Source organism: Crocuta crocuta, unplaced genomic scaffold, assembly GCF_008692635.1.
Source record: "Crocuta crocuta isolate KB4526 unplaced genomic scaffold, BGI_CrCroc_1.0 scaffold64, whole genome shotgun sequence".
In the NCBI taxonomy this organism is placed as follows: Eukaryota; Metazoa; Chordata; class Mammalia; order Carnivora; family Hyaenidae; genus Crocuta; species Crocuta crocuta.
The window spans coordinates 15,073,083-15,090,760 of NW_027530640.1; the positions used below are offsets into that span (position 1 = coordinate 15,073,083).

Here is a 17,678-nt window from a genome sequence, read left to right on the forward strand (position 1 = left end):
GTTTTTTTTTTTTATCATGATGGATGTTGAATTTTGTCATATGCTTTTTCTGCATCTACTGAAAGCATCATGTGATATTTATCCCTCATTTTGTTAATGTGGTATATCTCATTGAATGATTATTAGCCCACTTGGAAGAGAATAGTAGTAACTCTGTAAGTGTTAGAACTCCCCTGTGGAAGCAGCTAGTCTTGGGCTTTGTTTTCTGGGAGTTTTTGGAGTATTGATTCAATGTTGTCTTAGTAATAAGTCTGTCCACAGTTCCTATTCCTCCTTACTCCCCTTTGAAAGATTGTGTATTTCTAGGAATTTATTGATTGTTTCTAGGTTGTCCACTTTGTTGGAATATAATTTTGCATAGTCATCTCTTGTAATCCTTTGTATTTCTGTGGTTGTTAATTCTCCTCTTTTATTCCTGATTTTATGTTGGCTGCCCTTTTTTTTAACGAACGTAGCTAATGGTTTATAAATTTTGTTTATGTTTTCAGAGAGCCAGTTCTCTTTGTTTTAATCTTTTTATTTAACTTTTTGTAGCCTCTATTTCACTTATTTCTGCTCTGGTCTTTATTCTTTTCTGCCTTCTACCAACTTTGGGCTTTGTTGTTATTTTTTTAGTTCTTTTAGGTGTAAGGTTCTGTTGTTTGAGATTTCGGATGGTTTCTTGATGGAGGCCCGTTTGCTGTAAATTTCCCTCTTAGCTGCATCCCAAATATTTTGGGCCATCGTAATTTTATTTTGATTTGTTTCCATGTATTTTTTTTTAATTTCCTCTTTGATTTCTTCACTGACCCATTGGTTGCTTAGTAGAATGGTGTTTTCCTTCAGTGTGTTCGTGATTTTTATTTTTTCTTGTAATTTCCAGTTTCATACCATTGTGGTGGGAAAAGATACTTGATATAATTTCATTCTTCTTAAATTTATTGGGATTTATTTTGTGGCCCAACATGTCACCTGTCCTGGAGAATGTCTCATGTGTACTTTTAAAAAATGCATATTTTGTAGTTTTTGTATAGAATGTTCTGTTCATATCTGTTAAGTCTCTTTGGTATAATAAGCCATTTAAGGCCATGTTTCCTTACAGACTTTGTGTCTGGATGATCTATTCATTGATGTACATTTTTTAAAAAGGAGAACAATTACTTTCCTTAAGTTGAAGCAATGGTCTTCTGTATGGTTATCCACTGTGTGGACTATGTGCCTGGTGACTTGGGCTGTGCTGGGTGGCTGGAGCTTGGTGGCATGAGCTGGGGTTTCCAGGGTACTCTGGGAGGGGGATGCGCTGTTGGGGTGGCTGGAGCTGAAGGGGTTGCGGGCTGATATGATTCTAGGGTTCTCCATGCCGGCCAGCTGACACTGAAGTGGGTGCAAGCAGGGACCCTGGAATTCTTTACACAGGCGGCACCTTAGTGGCTGGAGCCTGGACAGGTTCAGGCTGGGGTGCTGTGTGCAAGGGAGGCTCTGTGCAGGGGTGCTTGTGGTGAGTCATCCCGAGCTGAGGCAGGCATGGGCTGGGAGGTTCTGGGCACTCTGTGCTGGAGGTGCCTAGTAAGTTATCTGGAGGTGAAGTGGTGTGAACCTGGAATGATCCAGTGGGTGCTCTGTGCCTTATCAGCTTGTTGACATGGCTGAAACTCTTATCCACAAAGTAATTTTTCTTTATTATCCCTTTTCCTCAGCCCCATAGAAACCATCGATATGCTTTCTGTATTTAGAGATTTTTCTGTAATAAGTATTTCATATAAATGGAATCATACAGTTGGTGACATTTTGTGACTCCTTTTCTTTCCACTTAGCATAATGTTTTGGAGGTCCATCCATATTGCATAAATTAGTACTTGGTTCCTTTTTGTGGCTGAATAATTCTTCATTGCTTATATGTTCTACAGTTTACTTACCCTTTCGTCCACTGATAGACATACAAGTTGTTTCCACCTTTCAGCTGTTGTGGATAGTTCTGCTCTTATGAAATGTGTGTATTCCTTGAGGAACTGTTTTCAGTTCTTCTGTGTAGATACCTAGGAAAGGTCCTAAAATAATTCTGTATTGAACTTTTTTGAAGTCTGGTTGCTTTTTTGTATATTCCACAAATTTTTTTGTGCATAGATGTTTATGAATAAAGATAGCTTGCTTTTCTTTTTTCTTTCCTCTCCTCTCCTTTCTCTCTCTTTTTTTTCTCTCCTCCCTCCCTCCTTCCTTCCTTCCTTCCTTTCTTTTCTTTTCTTTTCTTTCTTTCTTTCTATTTCTAATTTAAATGCTTTTTATTTCTCTCTTGTCTGATTGCATTGGGTAGAGTCTCCACTGCAATGTTAAATGGAAATGGTAAAGGTGAACGTTCTTGTTTAGTTACTGAAATTAGAAGGGAAATATTCAGTCTTTTCCCATTAAGTATGGTGCTAACAGAAAGTGTTTTATAGATGCTCTTTATTATGTTGAGGAAGTTCCCTTTTATTCCTACTTTGCTGAGAGTTTGTTAGGCACCCCAAGAGTTTGTTTTTTTATTTTTATTTTTAAATGTTTTATTTATTTCTGAGAGAGAGAAAGACAGCATGAGCAGGGGAGGGTCAGAGAGAGAGGGAGACACAGAATCCACAACAGGCTTCAGGCTCTGAGCTGTCAGCACAGAGCCCGACGCTAGGCTTGAACCCACGAACTGTGAGATCATGACCTGAGCCGAAGTCGTATGCTTAACCAACTGAGCCACCCAGGCACCCTGAGTTTCTTCCTTTTTAATTAGGAGTGTATGTTGGGTTTTATGCTTTGGCTGCATCTATCTGGATAATCGTTTGGATTTTTAGTTTTCTACTATCATCAGTTACACTGGTTGATCTTGAAATGTGAATTCAACTTGGTCATGGTGTGTCATCCTTTTACTATATTGTTAGATTTTATTTGGTAAAGTTTTGTTTAGAAATTTGAATCTATGCTCATGAGGGATAGTCTGGAGTCTTCTTGTATGTGGGGTGAAAGAAAGAGTAACAGGCCGGTTGCCTTTTTTTGGTCAGCCTCCCTAGTGACCAGGAAACATTCTGGATCGAAGACCTCCATTTCACCCTTCTCCTTTATACCCTCCTCCCCCTTATACCTTTCGCCCTTCTCCTCTGATCTTGACTGCATTGGCAGAGCTCTCCTGCTGTGAGATGCTGGTTGGAAATGGAAGACCCTTTCTGAAAGAACGGTCACTTCTGGGTGACATCTGCCAAGGGCTAATAGTTGGGAACATGTGGCATAATGAAAATGTAGGTCGGTTTCCTAAGTCTCCCCTAACCCTGTGTGTGACCTTTCTTTATGAGGATAAGTGAGGTTGTGTGTATTTCTGATGTTCATGTCATTCATCATTCACTTTGACTTTTTATGTACATTTTTTGAGGAGAGCATTAAAAATGTCTCTTCTTAGATTTCCTTGAGGATTTAAAATCGAACTAACATGTTGAGTGCTTGTTGTACTGTGGGAGCTGAGTTAAGCAGATTAAATGTTGTTTCTTTGGGCCCCTGGGTGGCTCAGTCAGTTAAGTGTCTGACTCTTGATCTTAGCTCAGGTCATGATCTCACAGTTCATGGGTTCAAGCCCCGCAATGGGCTCTGTGCTGATAGTGTTGAGCCTGTTTGGGATTCTCCTCTCCCTCTCTCTCTGCGACCGCCCCCCCCCACCTTTGCTAATGCTTTCTCACTCAAATAAACATTGAAAGAAATAAATAAATATTATATCTCATTTACTTCTGTCATTCCTTTAAGATGTTATTCCATTTTTCACATGAACCTAGAGTGGCTCTAAAACTTTCCCAAGGTCTCAGATTTAGTAAATGACAGAAGCAAGACTTGATCCCACATTTGTCTTGTGAAAAAGTTGTAGCTATTGAGGTCTTAGTTATTAACATATAGTATTTGTGCCACACTCTCTTTTGTATTTAAAGTGAGCATATGTGTGCTTTGAGTTTTATTTTTAGTGCTATGTTTGCCATGTCTTTGTACATGGTAGCAATCTTTTTACACACAGTGGTTATCTCAGGGTAAGTACAACATATAATAAATTCTAGGGGGAAATCTATTACTATTATGTGAGTAAGCCCTTGTTTGTGCTGTTAACTTCAATGGGTCCTATAACACCCAGCACAATGAAAACCTCTTCCGTAGTCTTTTTGGAAAAAAACCACGGCATTTGTCTTTATGTATCCAAAGGACTTTGTATTGGCTACTGATGGCAGCTGATGCATTTGCTTGTCTGCATCTTGTATATTTGAATATATTTACTTTAACATATGTAGAGAGATAATTTATAAATCACAAAGTTTGCTCACTTTGTGTATAATTTATAATTTTTATTAAATTTACTGAGTTGTACAGCTATCATTATAATACACTGTTAGAAAATTTCCATCTCCCCATCAAGGTCCCCGTGCCTATTGTCACTTAAGCCGTGTTGCCATCCCCAACCATAGGCAGTCACTGATGTGCTTCTTGATCTGTGGATGTGCCTTTTCTGGATATCTCATAAATAACATGTGGTCTCTTGTGTCTGCCTTTTACTTAGCATGATGGTTTTGAGGTTCACCCATGTTACAGCACGCATGATGTCACTTTTTACTGCTGTCTAGTATCCTATTGTATGGATGTGCCACAGTTTGGTTAGGCATGTGTCAGTTGATGGACAGTGGGGTCTTTGAGTTCTTGGTTATTTATGAATAATGCTGCTATGAACATTTGCATGAAAGCCACTGTGTGTCCCTTTTGAGGAGACACGTAGGAATGGACTTCATGAGGCATGTGGCTTTCACCTTTGGCTCCCTGATGGCAGAAATCTTCTCTTGAAGTTTTAGTATTGCCTTTGGGGTCTGTTTTCACGTTGGCTCATCTAGCACACCTGCCACATAGCGGGGAAAGAAACTCATCAGAAGATAGTTAGGACAGTCGTATCTTGTATGAACCTTACTATGGTTTTTCCGCACATTATCCCCATTTCTCCATTTTGGAGAGTTTTGTTCTTATCTATGTTCTTCGCAATCCTAGTTAATGATCCTAGTGGTTTTTGCTGGCCTGGATTCTGATTTCTAGTATAGCTGCACGTGTGAGACAGTACTTTATAAGACATTGATGCACTGGGGCACCTGGGTGGCTCAGTCGGTTAAGCCTCCCACCTCAGCGCAGGTCACGATCTCATGGTTTGTGAGTTCCAGTCCCACATCGGGCTCTGTGTTGACAGGACAGATCCCGCTTTGGATCTTCTGTCTCCCATTTTCTGTGCCCCTCCCAAGCATATGCGTGTGTGTGTGCACACACACTCTCTCAAAAATATTTAAAAGATTGAAAAAAAATGACTCGTTAACAATCATAGGAAAGCTTATGGCTAATTTACACTGTGGACACATTACTACTCTATGGATCTGCATCAGTTTTCACTTGTAAACGACTTTCTCCTTTAGTTTGAGTGGAGTCTCTATGTTCCACATCCCTTGAAGAAATGTTTGTTGCTTTTCCTGTGGCTGTTGATGAGACAGGTTCTTTGTTGTATATTTGACAAACTAAGGGATATTTTGTCATCTCTGGGCAGCCAGTGTTTTTTACCATCAACATCCCCGGGGGGGGGATAGGACACATGTTTTTAAGAAAAGGAAATATCATTGTTAAATGTCTAAGTCAAAATTGATACGGTAGCAAGAGAGATTAGATTAAAATGAGATCATGTCGCAGGCCTGACACATAATGCTCGGTATGGGTTCTTTTAATCTAGTTAGGAGCTTCATGTTAGTACTTTCTCCGCAGCACTTAAGAGCATGAAGTCTAGAGCCAGATGCCCACTGTTTGTTTGTTTTTAAGGTTCTATTTAACCACTTCAAAGCTTCGTGACTTTAGGCAGGTTACTCAGCTCTGTAAGCCAGAGTTCCCTTCTCTAAATGCAATGGGTTAATAGTAGTACTTGGTTATATCTGAAAGCAATATTCCATAGCACGGCTTTCTAAGTTTGCGAGGCTTAAATGAGATAATATATTGAAACATGCCTGGATTTTGGTTAAGTGCTCAGTAAATGTGAAGCATTAAGTTAAAAACAGAAAACCACCACCAGCTCCCTGGAGGCTTGTGGACAAAAGGTACGCTCTCTGACATGTGATAAACGGTGTTGCAGAGACTTTTTCCATTCACATCTCAGTAACATGGGCGTTAGTAGCTATGAACCAGTTGCTTAAACTCTGAGCCTGTTTGCTGTTCTATAAATGGAATTATCATCTTCTTCTGCCTTTGTTGCATTTCATGCGTTCACTGGGTAAGGATTACCTGGTATAATGTCAGCGAAGGCGTTCTGCAAGCTTAATAATAGTGAAAGTGGACGGAAAAGCAGTCATGTGTTTGCGTGCTAGTGCTGTCCCTGGCGCCTCTGCGTTTGTAGAGCCCGGGGCGGATGGAGGGAGATCTGCTAGACACACTTCCCCAATCGTGTGCTTCCAGTGACTGAGGTGAGAGTATTTTTCTTCCTCCTATTCTGTCTGCGATAGCTATCACCTAGTAAGGTAGGTGGCGAAGCTTGGCATACTTAGGATGGCTGAGGCAAACTTGGTTTTTAGTAATGACAACAAGTAATAGACTATTTTTTCTTAGTGCAGGAGGTCAGTGGCGGAGAAAAGGATTTCTAGGAAAACTGGTGACATTATCCGGTTGACAGATATGACCTGAACACAAGATATTTTGGGAAAATACTGACTAGGTCGTTTGGGAGAGCTGGTTTACCACTTAGCCCCTTCCGTGTGTATTGTCAGTGCTGTGCCCATTGCTGTGATAGTTACCAAGTGTTGTTTATGCCCTTTTCTGGGAGAAAGAATTGACTTTAAAAGAAGGCAAGAATTTTGTCCAGATAACCTTTGTTTACATAAAACATCGCTTGTCGTGATGAAGACTGTTCTCGTGAACACAGCCTCAGGAGTGGGCCCTTCCTTGCCCTCGAGCCCTTTGCAGTAATTGGCGTAGGACCATCAGAGGCATGAGCGAGATAGTTTTTGGGTCTCGGGCGCCAGGGTAAACCTCCTGCTGGATTTTTGCCACGGTGCATGCGAACGCGGCCGTACGGACCGGAAAACGCCCACCGCAGCGTCCAAGGCTTCCCAAGGAGAACAAAAAGGTAGGAAGAGTGGAAGTGCATGAGTTCCACAAACGCATGTTGGAGTCACATAATGAAAAAGCAGATTCTTTTATTATGATGTTTCTCCGTATTTGGCATTGCTGTAAATGGCTAACTAACATTTACTGCCAATTCCATACAAACGTGTGGTTTGGTAATACCAGAACAGCAAATTCAAATGAAAAATAAAAGTTAAACATTTCCACACAAGAATTTACAGTCTGACATTTCACTGTGTAGGTAAAAAGACATTTTTTTCTTTTACTACAGATTATTCTTCAGCATGAATAAAAAACTACAACTTTTATTTTTAAACAGGAGTCACTGGTTTTAATTTTTACACATTTTTAAAATTACTGTGATAAAAAATAATGAAAAAGCTTCTTAATAATGCCATACACAGTATCATATAGATTTGTCCCCATTATATAGCATTTGTTTAATATACAAAATAGAATATTGACACACTTGAATCTATATGTAGTTAAGCAAGTTATTTGAGGAGGGTATTTTCATACAGCCTTTCACCAGAAAATAGAAGCCTTCTTTTAGGCATTTTCTAGAGAGAAGCTAATCCTTTCCTGAACACCTGGTCACTAATCCCTGGGGGACCAGGCTAACTGATCATAGACTGGAAAACGATGAAACTTGCATTCAAAGTGGTTAAAGCATCTTCCTTACACTCCTATTCTCCCATTCAACTCCTCTCAAACCAGGCACATGAAAACACATTCATTTCCCGCTACAGCCTTGAGGGCGACGGGCTAAGACTGCAATCTCACTGAGGGCTGCCATGGTTCTTGAATTTTGACAGGTCCGAGTATAGTAATATTGTTCATTCCACAGTGATGTGGTTTTAGGGTATTCGACACAAAACGAAGATAAGGCTCATCAATAATAGGTTGTATAGAGAAGTGAAACTGAAATTGTCCCTCCCCTCCCACCCCCCAGTTCTGAAATGAGGTCGGCTTTCCTTTGCACATCCCGAGTTCCCCTGATGCTAAGTATCGAGCTCTTCACAGACCCCGGTCACGTCGGTCTTCCCGCTGGTGTGTCAATTTCTCTCTCTCTCCAGGAGAAGGTAGAGAGATGTTCTTTTAGGTTCCTCTCTCCTGGATTTAGACAATGGGTTATCTATACCCCACAGGCACTTGGAGAGTCTCCCGTGGCAAGGCCTTAAAACACCGAGAAGGTTTTATTTTTCTACCACTAATGAAAAATACTTTTCAGGGTCTGCTGTTGCCAAGTCTCACTGAAGTTAGTACAGGCTTAGTCTGGGATGGCAAGATACCACATACATAGAAAATGAAGTTGCTTTCAAATAGCACCGTATCTTTCTCCCTTAAATCGTTAATTGTAACCAAAGGTAACTAAAATAACTTTCTTCTTTCCCATTTACTCTAAAAGGGCACAGCTGCTTTTTCCATTTAAGGTACAGCCTCCTACTTTCACGAATGTCAGTTGATTTACTTTTAACAAAGTGCACATACCTTTTTTTCCACTGAGTACTAGTTTTTTTGAGAACCGAGGTTGAGACTGAAATAAGATTAATGTGTGATGTGCTTTCTGGTTTTAACCGTATCATATTCTATAAAGGAACAATAATTTATCTTTCAGAAGCTCTTTTTGAAACTTAACACTGTCACTGATAATAATAATATTCAAGCGGTATTTCTTAGGCACCAAAAATTTCACATCCATCTGGGTCACAAACCATCTTAAAATACTCTGAGATCAATTTAAACCATTACAAAAGGAACATTCCCTTTTAGAGAGCATTCAAAAAGCAAATGATTACATTTGTTTATTAAATAATTTCTCCAAATACTGAAAAATAACAAATAACATTCAAAAAGCATTCAAAGGAAACATAGACATATACTCATTCTGTTTGGAAATGAACTCTGGTAGGATAGAAAGGAATTAGTGTATTATTTGGCAACCTAGGAGATTCTGCACTATTTACATATTGCTGGTACCTCTATGCGTATTATTGCCAAACTTCTGAGGCCTCTGTGCTGATGCCACCGCTGGAGAGGGCTGCCTGAGAGAGGAACCGTGCGATCACATGGTGCCCGGAAGCTCTCGGGCACCACTCTTCTGTCCCCGTCTGCACACCTGCCCGCCAGGGGAGACTCGGCCAACGGAACCCACGCTGGCTGCCAGGCTCCCTGCTGGAACGAGAAGGGGGGCGGTTGGGGGAGGCAGAGGATCTGAATGGGACGGAGCCTCGGCCACCCCCTCCCCTCTGCACACAGGGCGGGTCTCCATCTCCCTCCTCCCCTAGAGCAAACCCGTTTGGTTTCCGAGACCACTGCTGCCTGTATGAATGCTCACACACACTAGAAATCATATGGGTTATCCGTCATTTCTTTGACCCCTACAAAAAATATATAGCATGTCGTGATAAAACAATCTCATCTAAAAATCGTTCTTATTTTACACTATACAAGCTATTTTACAATCATTTTAATAAATTGCATGTAAAGCTGCAGTAGCCCTTCCCTTCCCAGATTAGTGAATACCAATATGATATATATCTGAAACTATAACTAAATATAAAAATATATTAGAAGTTTCATATGTTTAATATTAGATTTTCAGTTTTCTATTACACAAATAATTTGGCCACTTTGAATAGAAATCAGATTTCTTGTGGCTTAGTAAATATAAGTTTTGAGTTTACAGAAAGTTGGTAAGGTGCACACAGAAAGGGCTACTACAGCTTCTATTTTGTTTAAAATGATCATTCTCAACAGCGAGGAGGAGAAATTCACAAGACTTGTATTAAACTCTATGGCACACGGAGGGATGTGAGGCATGTGGAGTTTCACAAACAAACATGGAAGTCTGACAGACAGTTCTAAATCACAAAAATCAGTAGCTGAACTTTCCTGCACCACCAGGAAAGGTAGACCAATTGGTGACGATGGGAATGTGAAAATGGGTATCTGGCTACTTTTTCCATATTGGAGATTTATTCTGGGGGCGAAGTTTAGTGAGAGGCAATACTTGGTCTGATTACAACCTCTCAGTTGCGTCTCAGCTGGTTACTTGGAATCATCGCTTTTAAGTCAGTTATACAAACCACAACAAAAGGTCCTGAAAGGTGGTTTACCAACTTTCTTGCCATCTCCCCACTGCAGAGAGAGAGCATTAAGTACAAACAGGGCCTCTTGGTAGTTTTCATGTTGTTTTTTGTAATTAGTCTTTTGCAACTATCATGCACGGCTTCCGGAGCAGGTCACTGGACTAGGTGCTCTACGCCAGTTAGGACCGTTAATTGGCACAACCCATATATAATTCTCCACTGAAGCAGATATATACAAAATGTGAGCTTTTTTTTCTTTTTACGAGAATACTGGAGATATGAGTCAATTTTTGTGGTCGTCTGATAGCTAAGTGCCATCAGGTTAGAAGCACCAACCCATTTTCACACAGAAGATTAATGTTTAGAGTTCATTTTGGAAAGCTATGAACTAGCTGCCCATCTTAAACAGCTGTACAATAACTCGAATACAAAAATTATGTAAGAAAAAATGAGCAAGCGTAGTTCACTGGATATAAAGGAAATTGTTAAAACCAGACAGTAAGAGCTATAAAAGGCACAGCTTCCCTTTTCTGATATACACTTGTAAACTTTTTTTTCAGGTTTCCATGCATAAATCAAAAAAAAAAATGCTATCCTAACTATACAGGGGAAAATATACCAACAGAAAGTCTAGGAAATTTTGTCCAGCCAACTGTGAAAAGTATGAGCAGAAAGTTTGTCACGCAGACTTCGGGCACTGGCGGTTTAGGCGCCGTCCTTCTCTGGCAGGTGGGGGCTCCCCCCCACGACCGCTAATTTCCAGGACCCACCAACCGTCCCTCTCTCCTTGGCCCACCACTCGAAAGTGATGGCCAAGGGCCTCTGTTGCCAAGTCTTGGCCCCTCTATAAACCACATGTAGTGCGTATTTAAAACAAAACAGAACAAAACCAAAGACCAGACGAAAACGAAAGAGAAAAAAATAAAACAGCAAAACTGCTACAGGACGAATTGATAGTTTGTACACCAAAAGCTATAAATTCAACTTTCTTTAAGGCATCCTTTCTTATTAAGGCAGTCACTTTTGATGAAACAGAAGTTTTTTGATATTTCCGCTTGAGTATTTTGGTATCTGATTGGTGATGATTTCAGCTAACATCTCTGGGAATTCAATACTCATAGTCTTATTCAAAAATGTTTGGAAGCAAAAGTTAAGGAGATTTTCAACCACCTGCAAGAGAAAACAGATGAACAGTTAAACACCATTGGCAATGCTTGTTGGCCTCTAATTTTCAAATATGTATCTGACCTAGAATATATGTATCTTTGCAGGAATCCGCCAGATAAAGAAGTTCAGTTGAATAACGTGAGCATTCAGGCTACGAAAGACGTTTTGGAGTCTTTAAAATTGTATCTAGAATTACACGACCTTAAATGCATCACCGTGACCCACACAGCACGGGGATGTGTGAAGGACGCATGCTGGTTCGACTGATTAGTCATAGAGAAGCAGAGAATTTGACTTAAAACAAGAGTACTATTCTGTACTGGCATCATGCCATTCTATGCACGTGACCAGGTAAAATATTTCAGAATTGGCCTGAGGACAGATGTGTGCCAGAGCGAAGCTGTCACAATGTGAACGCAAACCATCACCCAAATCCACCAACAGAAAGAGCAAAAACAAAAACAAACAACTGGCGTATAAGTATATACACTGCTCAGATGTCCCAGAAAATGTTGCGGATACCTGGATTTAAGTTTGACACTTACATCATGCATGGAGTCCAAGAGTTTTGTCAGTTGGTAAAACCGCTGCCAGTTCTGACTGGAGTTTCCTTCCCTCTTGACGATGGCTTTTCCTAGCTCTTTGATGTAGGTCATTCTAATTTCATCAAATAGCTCTTGGCTCTTCAGACCTTCCTTAGGAACTGAAAGGTTAAGATATCATCACCTAAAGAATTTTCTTATTGAAACTCTGCACATGTGCCAGTAGGGTGTTTATTATTAAGAGCATGCTTCACGACATACAGTGTATGTATACTCTGAATGTATTCCATGAAAATACAAGTATTTCACAGGATCACGAGAGTGCAGCCAAGGGAGATTAGGGGATAATAGAAAACTGGAGGATTTAACTTGGAGTTAGAAGCCTTCCTGGGGAGCACGCATCTGCCTTTCCTTACGTACTTAAAAATACGTCATGGATGCTATAAAGTCAAGTGTTATTCATTACTCTTTAAAACGTTACTAGTAGGAAGGACTGGGAACAGAGGGTTAATCGTGCTTTCCATTAATCTTGCAGAGAATGACTTTTGTACACTGCTCACTTTCTCAAAGTGTGCACCTAGGGACTTTGGTTCTGCGTTAATCGTTAGGGAAAAGAGGATTTGGTCAATATTCAAGCAAACCTACAGGTTAATACAAAGTTAGGGAGATTTCTGGATTTCAGGATGTTTTAGAGCTAAAATTAGGCACTTTCTAGGGAGGGCAGTGTGCTATTTCCCGAACTGAACTGTTGCTGACATCTCAGAAAATGCTGGAATTCAGGAAAAGCAGTGGCTTTAGGAGCAAAAGGTCTTAATTGGTACTTGCCCTGTAGACTTGAGTATAACCCGCCTGAGCGGTGTTTCTTCCTCTTTCTCACTGAATTGTTTACAGTTTTTAAAAATTTAGATCTAATTGACATACTAGTTTCAGGTTGTACGACATAATGATTAAATATTTGTAGATAGTGCAAAATGATCACAGTAAACTTAGAGTTAATCACCATACATTATAAAATTTTTCTTGTGATGAAAACTTTTAAAATTTACTCTTTCAGATATATAATAAGGTATTAATAACTATAATCACCATGCTGCACATGACATCCACACAACTTGTTTTATACCTGGCAGTTTGTTCTTTTGAACCTCGTTTGCCCATTTCTCCCACTCCCCACCCTCCAGTCCCCCTACCTGAGGAGATCACTATTCTGTTCTCTGTGTACATGAGCTCATCTTTGTTAGTTTCTACATTCCACATATAAGTGAGATTAGACACTTATTTGTACTGGTCTTTCTCGGTCTGACTAAATGCCCTCTAGGTCCATCCAGGTTGTTGCAAGTGGCAAGATTTCACTGTTTTTTATGGTGGAATAATATTCCATCGAATACATACACGCCACGATTTCTTTATTCATTCATCCAGTGATGGACACTTAGTTTGCTTCCACATCTTGGCAATTATAAATTATGCAATGACTATGGGGCTATGTATTTGTTTTACGTTAGTGTTTTCATTTTCTGTGGACAAAAACCAGTAAGTGGAATCGCAGCATCATGTGCTAGTTCTATTTTTAATTTTCTGAGGTATCTCCTTACTGTTCTCTGCAGTGGCTGCAGCAGCGTGCACCTCTCCCAGCAGTGCAGAGGGTTCCCTGTTCTCCGTACCCTTGCCAAGAATTGTTTTTTTAATTAAATGTTTTTTAATGTTCGTTTATTTCTGAAGGAGAGAGCGTGAGTGGGGGAGGGGCAGAGAGAGAGGGAGACACAGAATCCAAAGCAGGCTACAGACTCTGAGCTGTCAGCACAGAGCCAGGCGCAGGGCTTGAGCTCACAAACCATGAGATCATGACCTGAGCCGAAGTTGGACACTTCACTGACTGAGCCTCCCAAGTGCCCCTTACTTTTTGTCTTTTTGAGAAGAGGCATTCTAACAAAGATGAGGTGATCCCTCATGTGGTTTTGATGTGCATTTCCCTGTTGATTAGTGATGACAAGCACCTTTTCATGTGCCTGTTGGCCAGATAATTTGCAAGTATTTCTCCCATTCTGTAGGTTGTTTTTTCATTTGATTGTTTTCTTTGCTGTGCATAAGCCTTATAGTTAGATGTACTGCTGTTTTTATTTTTACTTTCCTTGCTTTCGCTTTTTGTGCCAGATGAAGAAAATCCCTGCCAAGACTGATGTCAGGGCGCATACTGCTTATGTTTTCTTCTAGGAGTTTTGTTGTTTCAGGTCTTAAGTTCAAGTCATTGATTTATTTTGGGGTTAATTTCTTTGTATGGTGTAAGATAATCGTCCAGATTTTGCAGATGTCTGTCCATTTTTCTCAGTGTTGTTTATTGAAGAGAGTGTTCTTCCTCCATTATATATTCTTGGCTCCTCTGTTGTAAATTAATGCTCTCTTGTCTCTCATCCACCTATGTGTCTCTTTTCTTGCCAATCCCATGTTGTCTTCATGACTATAGCTTTGTAATATAGTTTTAGGCCAGGGAGTGTGATGCCTTGAGCTTTGTTTTCCATTCTCTAGATTTCTTTGGCTATTCTGGATTCCATACAGAATTCTGTACAGTTCCAGGGTCTTTTATGGTTGCATACAGAATTTAGGATAATTTGTTATGTGAAAACGCCACTGAAATTTTAACAGGGATTACAATGACTCTGTAGCTTGTTTCTGCTAATATGTAAATTCTAACAATATTCTTTCAATCCCTGAGTGTGGAATATCTTTTCTTTATTTATGTCCTCTTTAATTTCTTTCACTAGTGTCTTACAGTTTTCAGTGTACAGGTGTTTTCCCTCCTTGGGTACACTTATTCCTAGATTTATTATTTTTGATGCAAATGTAAATGGAATTACTTTCTTAATTTCTTTCTGCTAGTTTGTTACTTGTGTACAGAACTGCAAGAGAGTTTGCATCATGATTTTGTATCCTGCAACTTTATTTATTAATTCTAAGAGCCTTTTTGTGGAGTCTAAGATTTTCTGTATATAATATGTCATCTGCAGTGAGAGTTTTTAGTCCTTTTAGTTTTGGATGCCTTTTATTTCTTATCTAATTGCTCTGGCTAGAACCTCAGTACTGTGTTGAATGAAAGTGATGACAGTAGATATCTTTGTGTTACTCCTGATCATAAAGGACAAGTGTTTAGCGTTTTACTTCTGACTATGATGTTACCTGTGAATATGTCATACACAGCCTTTATTTTGAGACATGTTCCCTCTATACTAGTTTTGTTGAAATTTTTTTTCATAAATAGACGTTGAGTTTTGTCAGTGCTTTTTCTGCATCTGTTGACATTATTATATGATTTTTACCTTTCATTTTGTTAATGTGCTATATCACTCTTCCTGGATTTTGATTAGGGTTAGATTCCAAAGAACACAGATAAAAACGTTCTGATTCTATAAAGCAATTCTTGATACTTCTAAGATAAAAGTACTGTGAAAACAAAGACTACTTAATCAGGAGTGGGAAGAGCCTACCATGTTACAAGTTAGTTTCAAACACTGATATATTTACATATAACTTAATTATTGCTAATTTTTTTAATATTAAAATTTAATATTTTCATTGATTTCTTTAATTTTTTCCTGCATGTTACCCAGATTCTAAAAATAATTATGGGTGAGACTCTATCCATTGCTTATGTTTAAAAGAATTTCATCCATCCCAAATCACCCCTAATTATTTTTGTAACTCCATGGATTTTTGCGTTATGTGGTTGAGCCATATATTTAGAATTACGTTCCTGGTAAGTGGAATGTTTTATTTAATGAGTATCTTGACATAAAGAATTTTTTTTCCTTTTCCTGCTTGAAAGTCAGGGCTGATAATAATGTAGCTGCTACTGCTTCCTTTTAGTTTAAGCAGCAAACCATGACCAGCAGCCTGTATCTGTAAATAAAGTTTTATTGGAACACAGCCCTGCCTTCTCTTCTTATACTGTTGATGACCGCGCTCAGGCTGCAGGGAGCAGGGCTGAGGAGCTATCATAGGGTGTGTGTACAAAACTGAAAACATTCACCATCTGACAGTCTCCTGCACAAGTTTGCCATCACCAGCTTACTCTGTGCGTAGGAGAGATGGCCTTGTACTTCAGCCATGCAGTATCTTTATTTAGATCCGCTCATGTAAACAGCATAATGTTGGATTGTTTTTTTTAAATCCAGCCTTGCACTTTTTTGTGTGTCTTTTCACCTTGGAGCCTTGGAGCTTTTATCCCCATTTTATGTAACAAAATTGTTGATACATTTATTGGTACCAGTTGTTACTTCCCCCTTAATCATACTTCAGTTTATGCTCCCCACCCTTCTCCATTTTTTTAAATTTTTAAAAAATTTTTGATTGCTTTTCCTTCCCCTGTCTGCCTTAACTGCTGCCACCTTGCGAACTCAGGGCTCTGGTACTTGATGCAGTTTTTCGGTCTTTAGCCATTGTTACTGAAATGTAAACACTTGTTCTTATCAAACTCCCCTTCTTGCTTATATGTAATTATTGTGTCCTTTGGTTCTGTTTTTTAAACCCTCCAGATTGCTACTATTTTATACAATAAATGTTAGCTTAAATTTTTAGTGCCTAAGAAATACTGCTTATTATTATCATTGACAGTGTTAAGTTTTAAAAAGAGCTTCTGAAAGGTAATTTGTAGAATAGTATATGGTTAAAACCAGAAAGCCTATCACACATTAATCTTAATTCAGTACCCAAATTTAAATGTATCTACATATTTGCAACTTTCTTTGTTCTTTTTGTTTCTTAGAGATGAGATTACCTTCCTTTAGCCTAAGTATATCCTTTAATATTACTTTATTCAGGATCTATGATGGCAAACTTTAACTTTCATTAAAAATTAGATTATTGGTATATTTAGAGTATTGAAATTTAATTTGGATTTATAGCTACCCTGTTTGTAACGGTTTTCTACTCAGTGCACTGTTCTTTCTTTCTTTCATAATCTTCCCTTCTTTTTCTCCTCTCATTTTCACTGAGCATTTCATATGATTCTATACTCTCTCTTCTCAGTATATCAATTAATACTTATTTTTAAAAGTTGTTTTCAGGGGTGCCTGAGTGGCTCAGTTGGTGAAGTGTCTGTCTGACTCTTGATTTTGGCTCAGGTCATGGTTTGTAAGTTTGAGCTGACAGCCTGCTTGGGATTCTCTCTATCCTCTCTCTACCCTTCCCTGGCTCGTGCTCTCTGTCTGAAAATAATTATTGAAAAAAAAAGTTTTCAGTTGTTGCCCTAGCCTTGCCCATATACATATTTTACCAATCTACATCTCCTGTAAACCACACTATTGTACTCGATAGGGAGGGCAGGGACCTGCCAATGGTATTCCCAGCTTCCCCTCCCATTGGTTTGAAGCCTGCTGTCATTCATTTCACTCATCCTATACCCATCCAGCATGCAGCTGCTGTGATTACTCTCCACAGCTGTGTGTTACATCAGTGCAGAAGAAAAATGAAATTTTATCTTCATCTCTTCCTTCTCTGATTCTCTTCTTTCCTTCATGTAGACCCATGCTTCTGGACTGCATCATTTTCATTTCCTCTGAAGAACTGCCATAAACATTTTTTGCAAGGTAGGTGTTCTAGTGACTAATTCTCAGTTTTTGTTTGAGGCTCTGTATTTCACCCTCACTTCTGAAGGATAATTTTACTGGATACATAATTCTAGATTGATTTTTTTTAGCACTAAATATTTCATTCAACTCCCTTCCTGCTTGCATGGTTGTTGAGGAGACTTCTGAGGTCACTCTTATCCTTGTTCCTC

The 17,678-nt window shown here is 39.2% G+C and overlaps 1 protein-coding gene across 2 annotated transcripts in view; it reads right to left on the reverse strand.

Moving 5' to 3' along the window:
• Positions 1-7,155: 7,155 nt before the first annotated feature.
• NR3C1 (nuclear receptor subfamily 3 group C member 1) overlaps positions 7,156-17,678 on the reverse strand; it is a 124,754-nt gene continuing 114,231 nt past the window's right edge. For both annotated transcript variants that reach the window (XM_077768855.1, XM_077768856.1), the window contains exons 8-9: positions 11,909-12,066; positions 7,156-11,366 (exon numbers count right to left, since the gene is read on the reverse strand). In XM_077768855.1, coding sequence (XP_077624981.1) covers positions 11,214-11,366; positions 11,909-12,066 — 311 coding nt within the window. In that variant the 3' untranslated portion in view covers positions 7,156-11,213. The remainder of the gene's footprint in view (positions 11,367-11,908; positions 12,067-17,678) is intronic.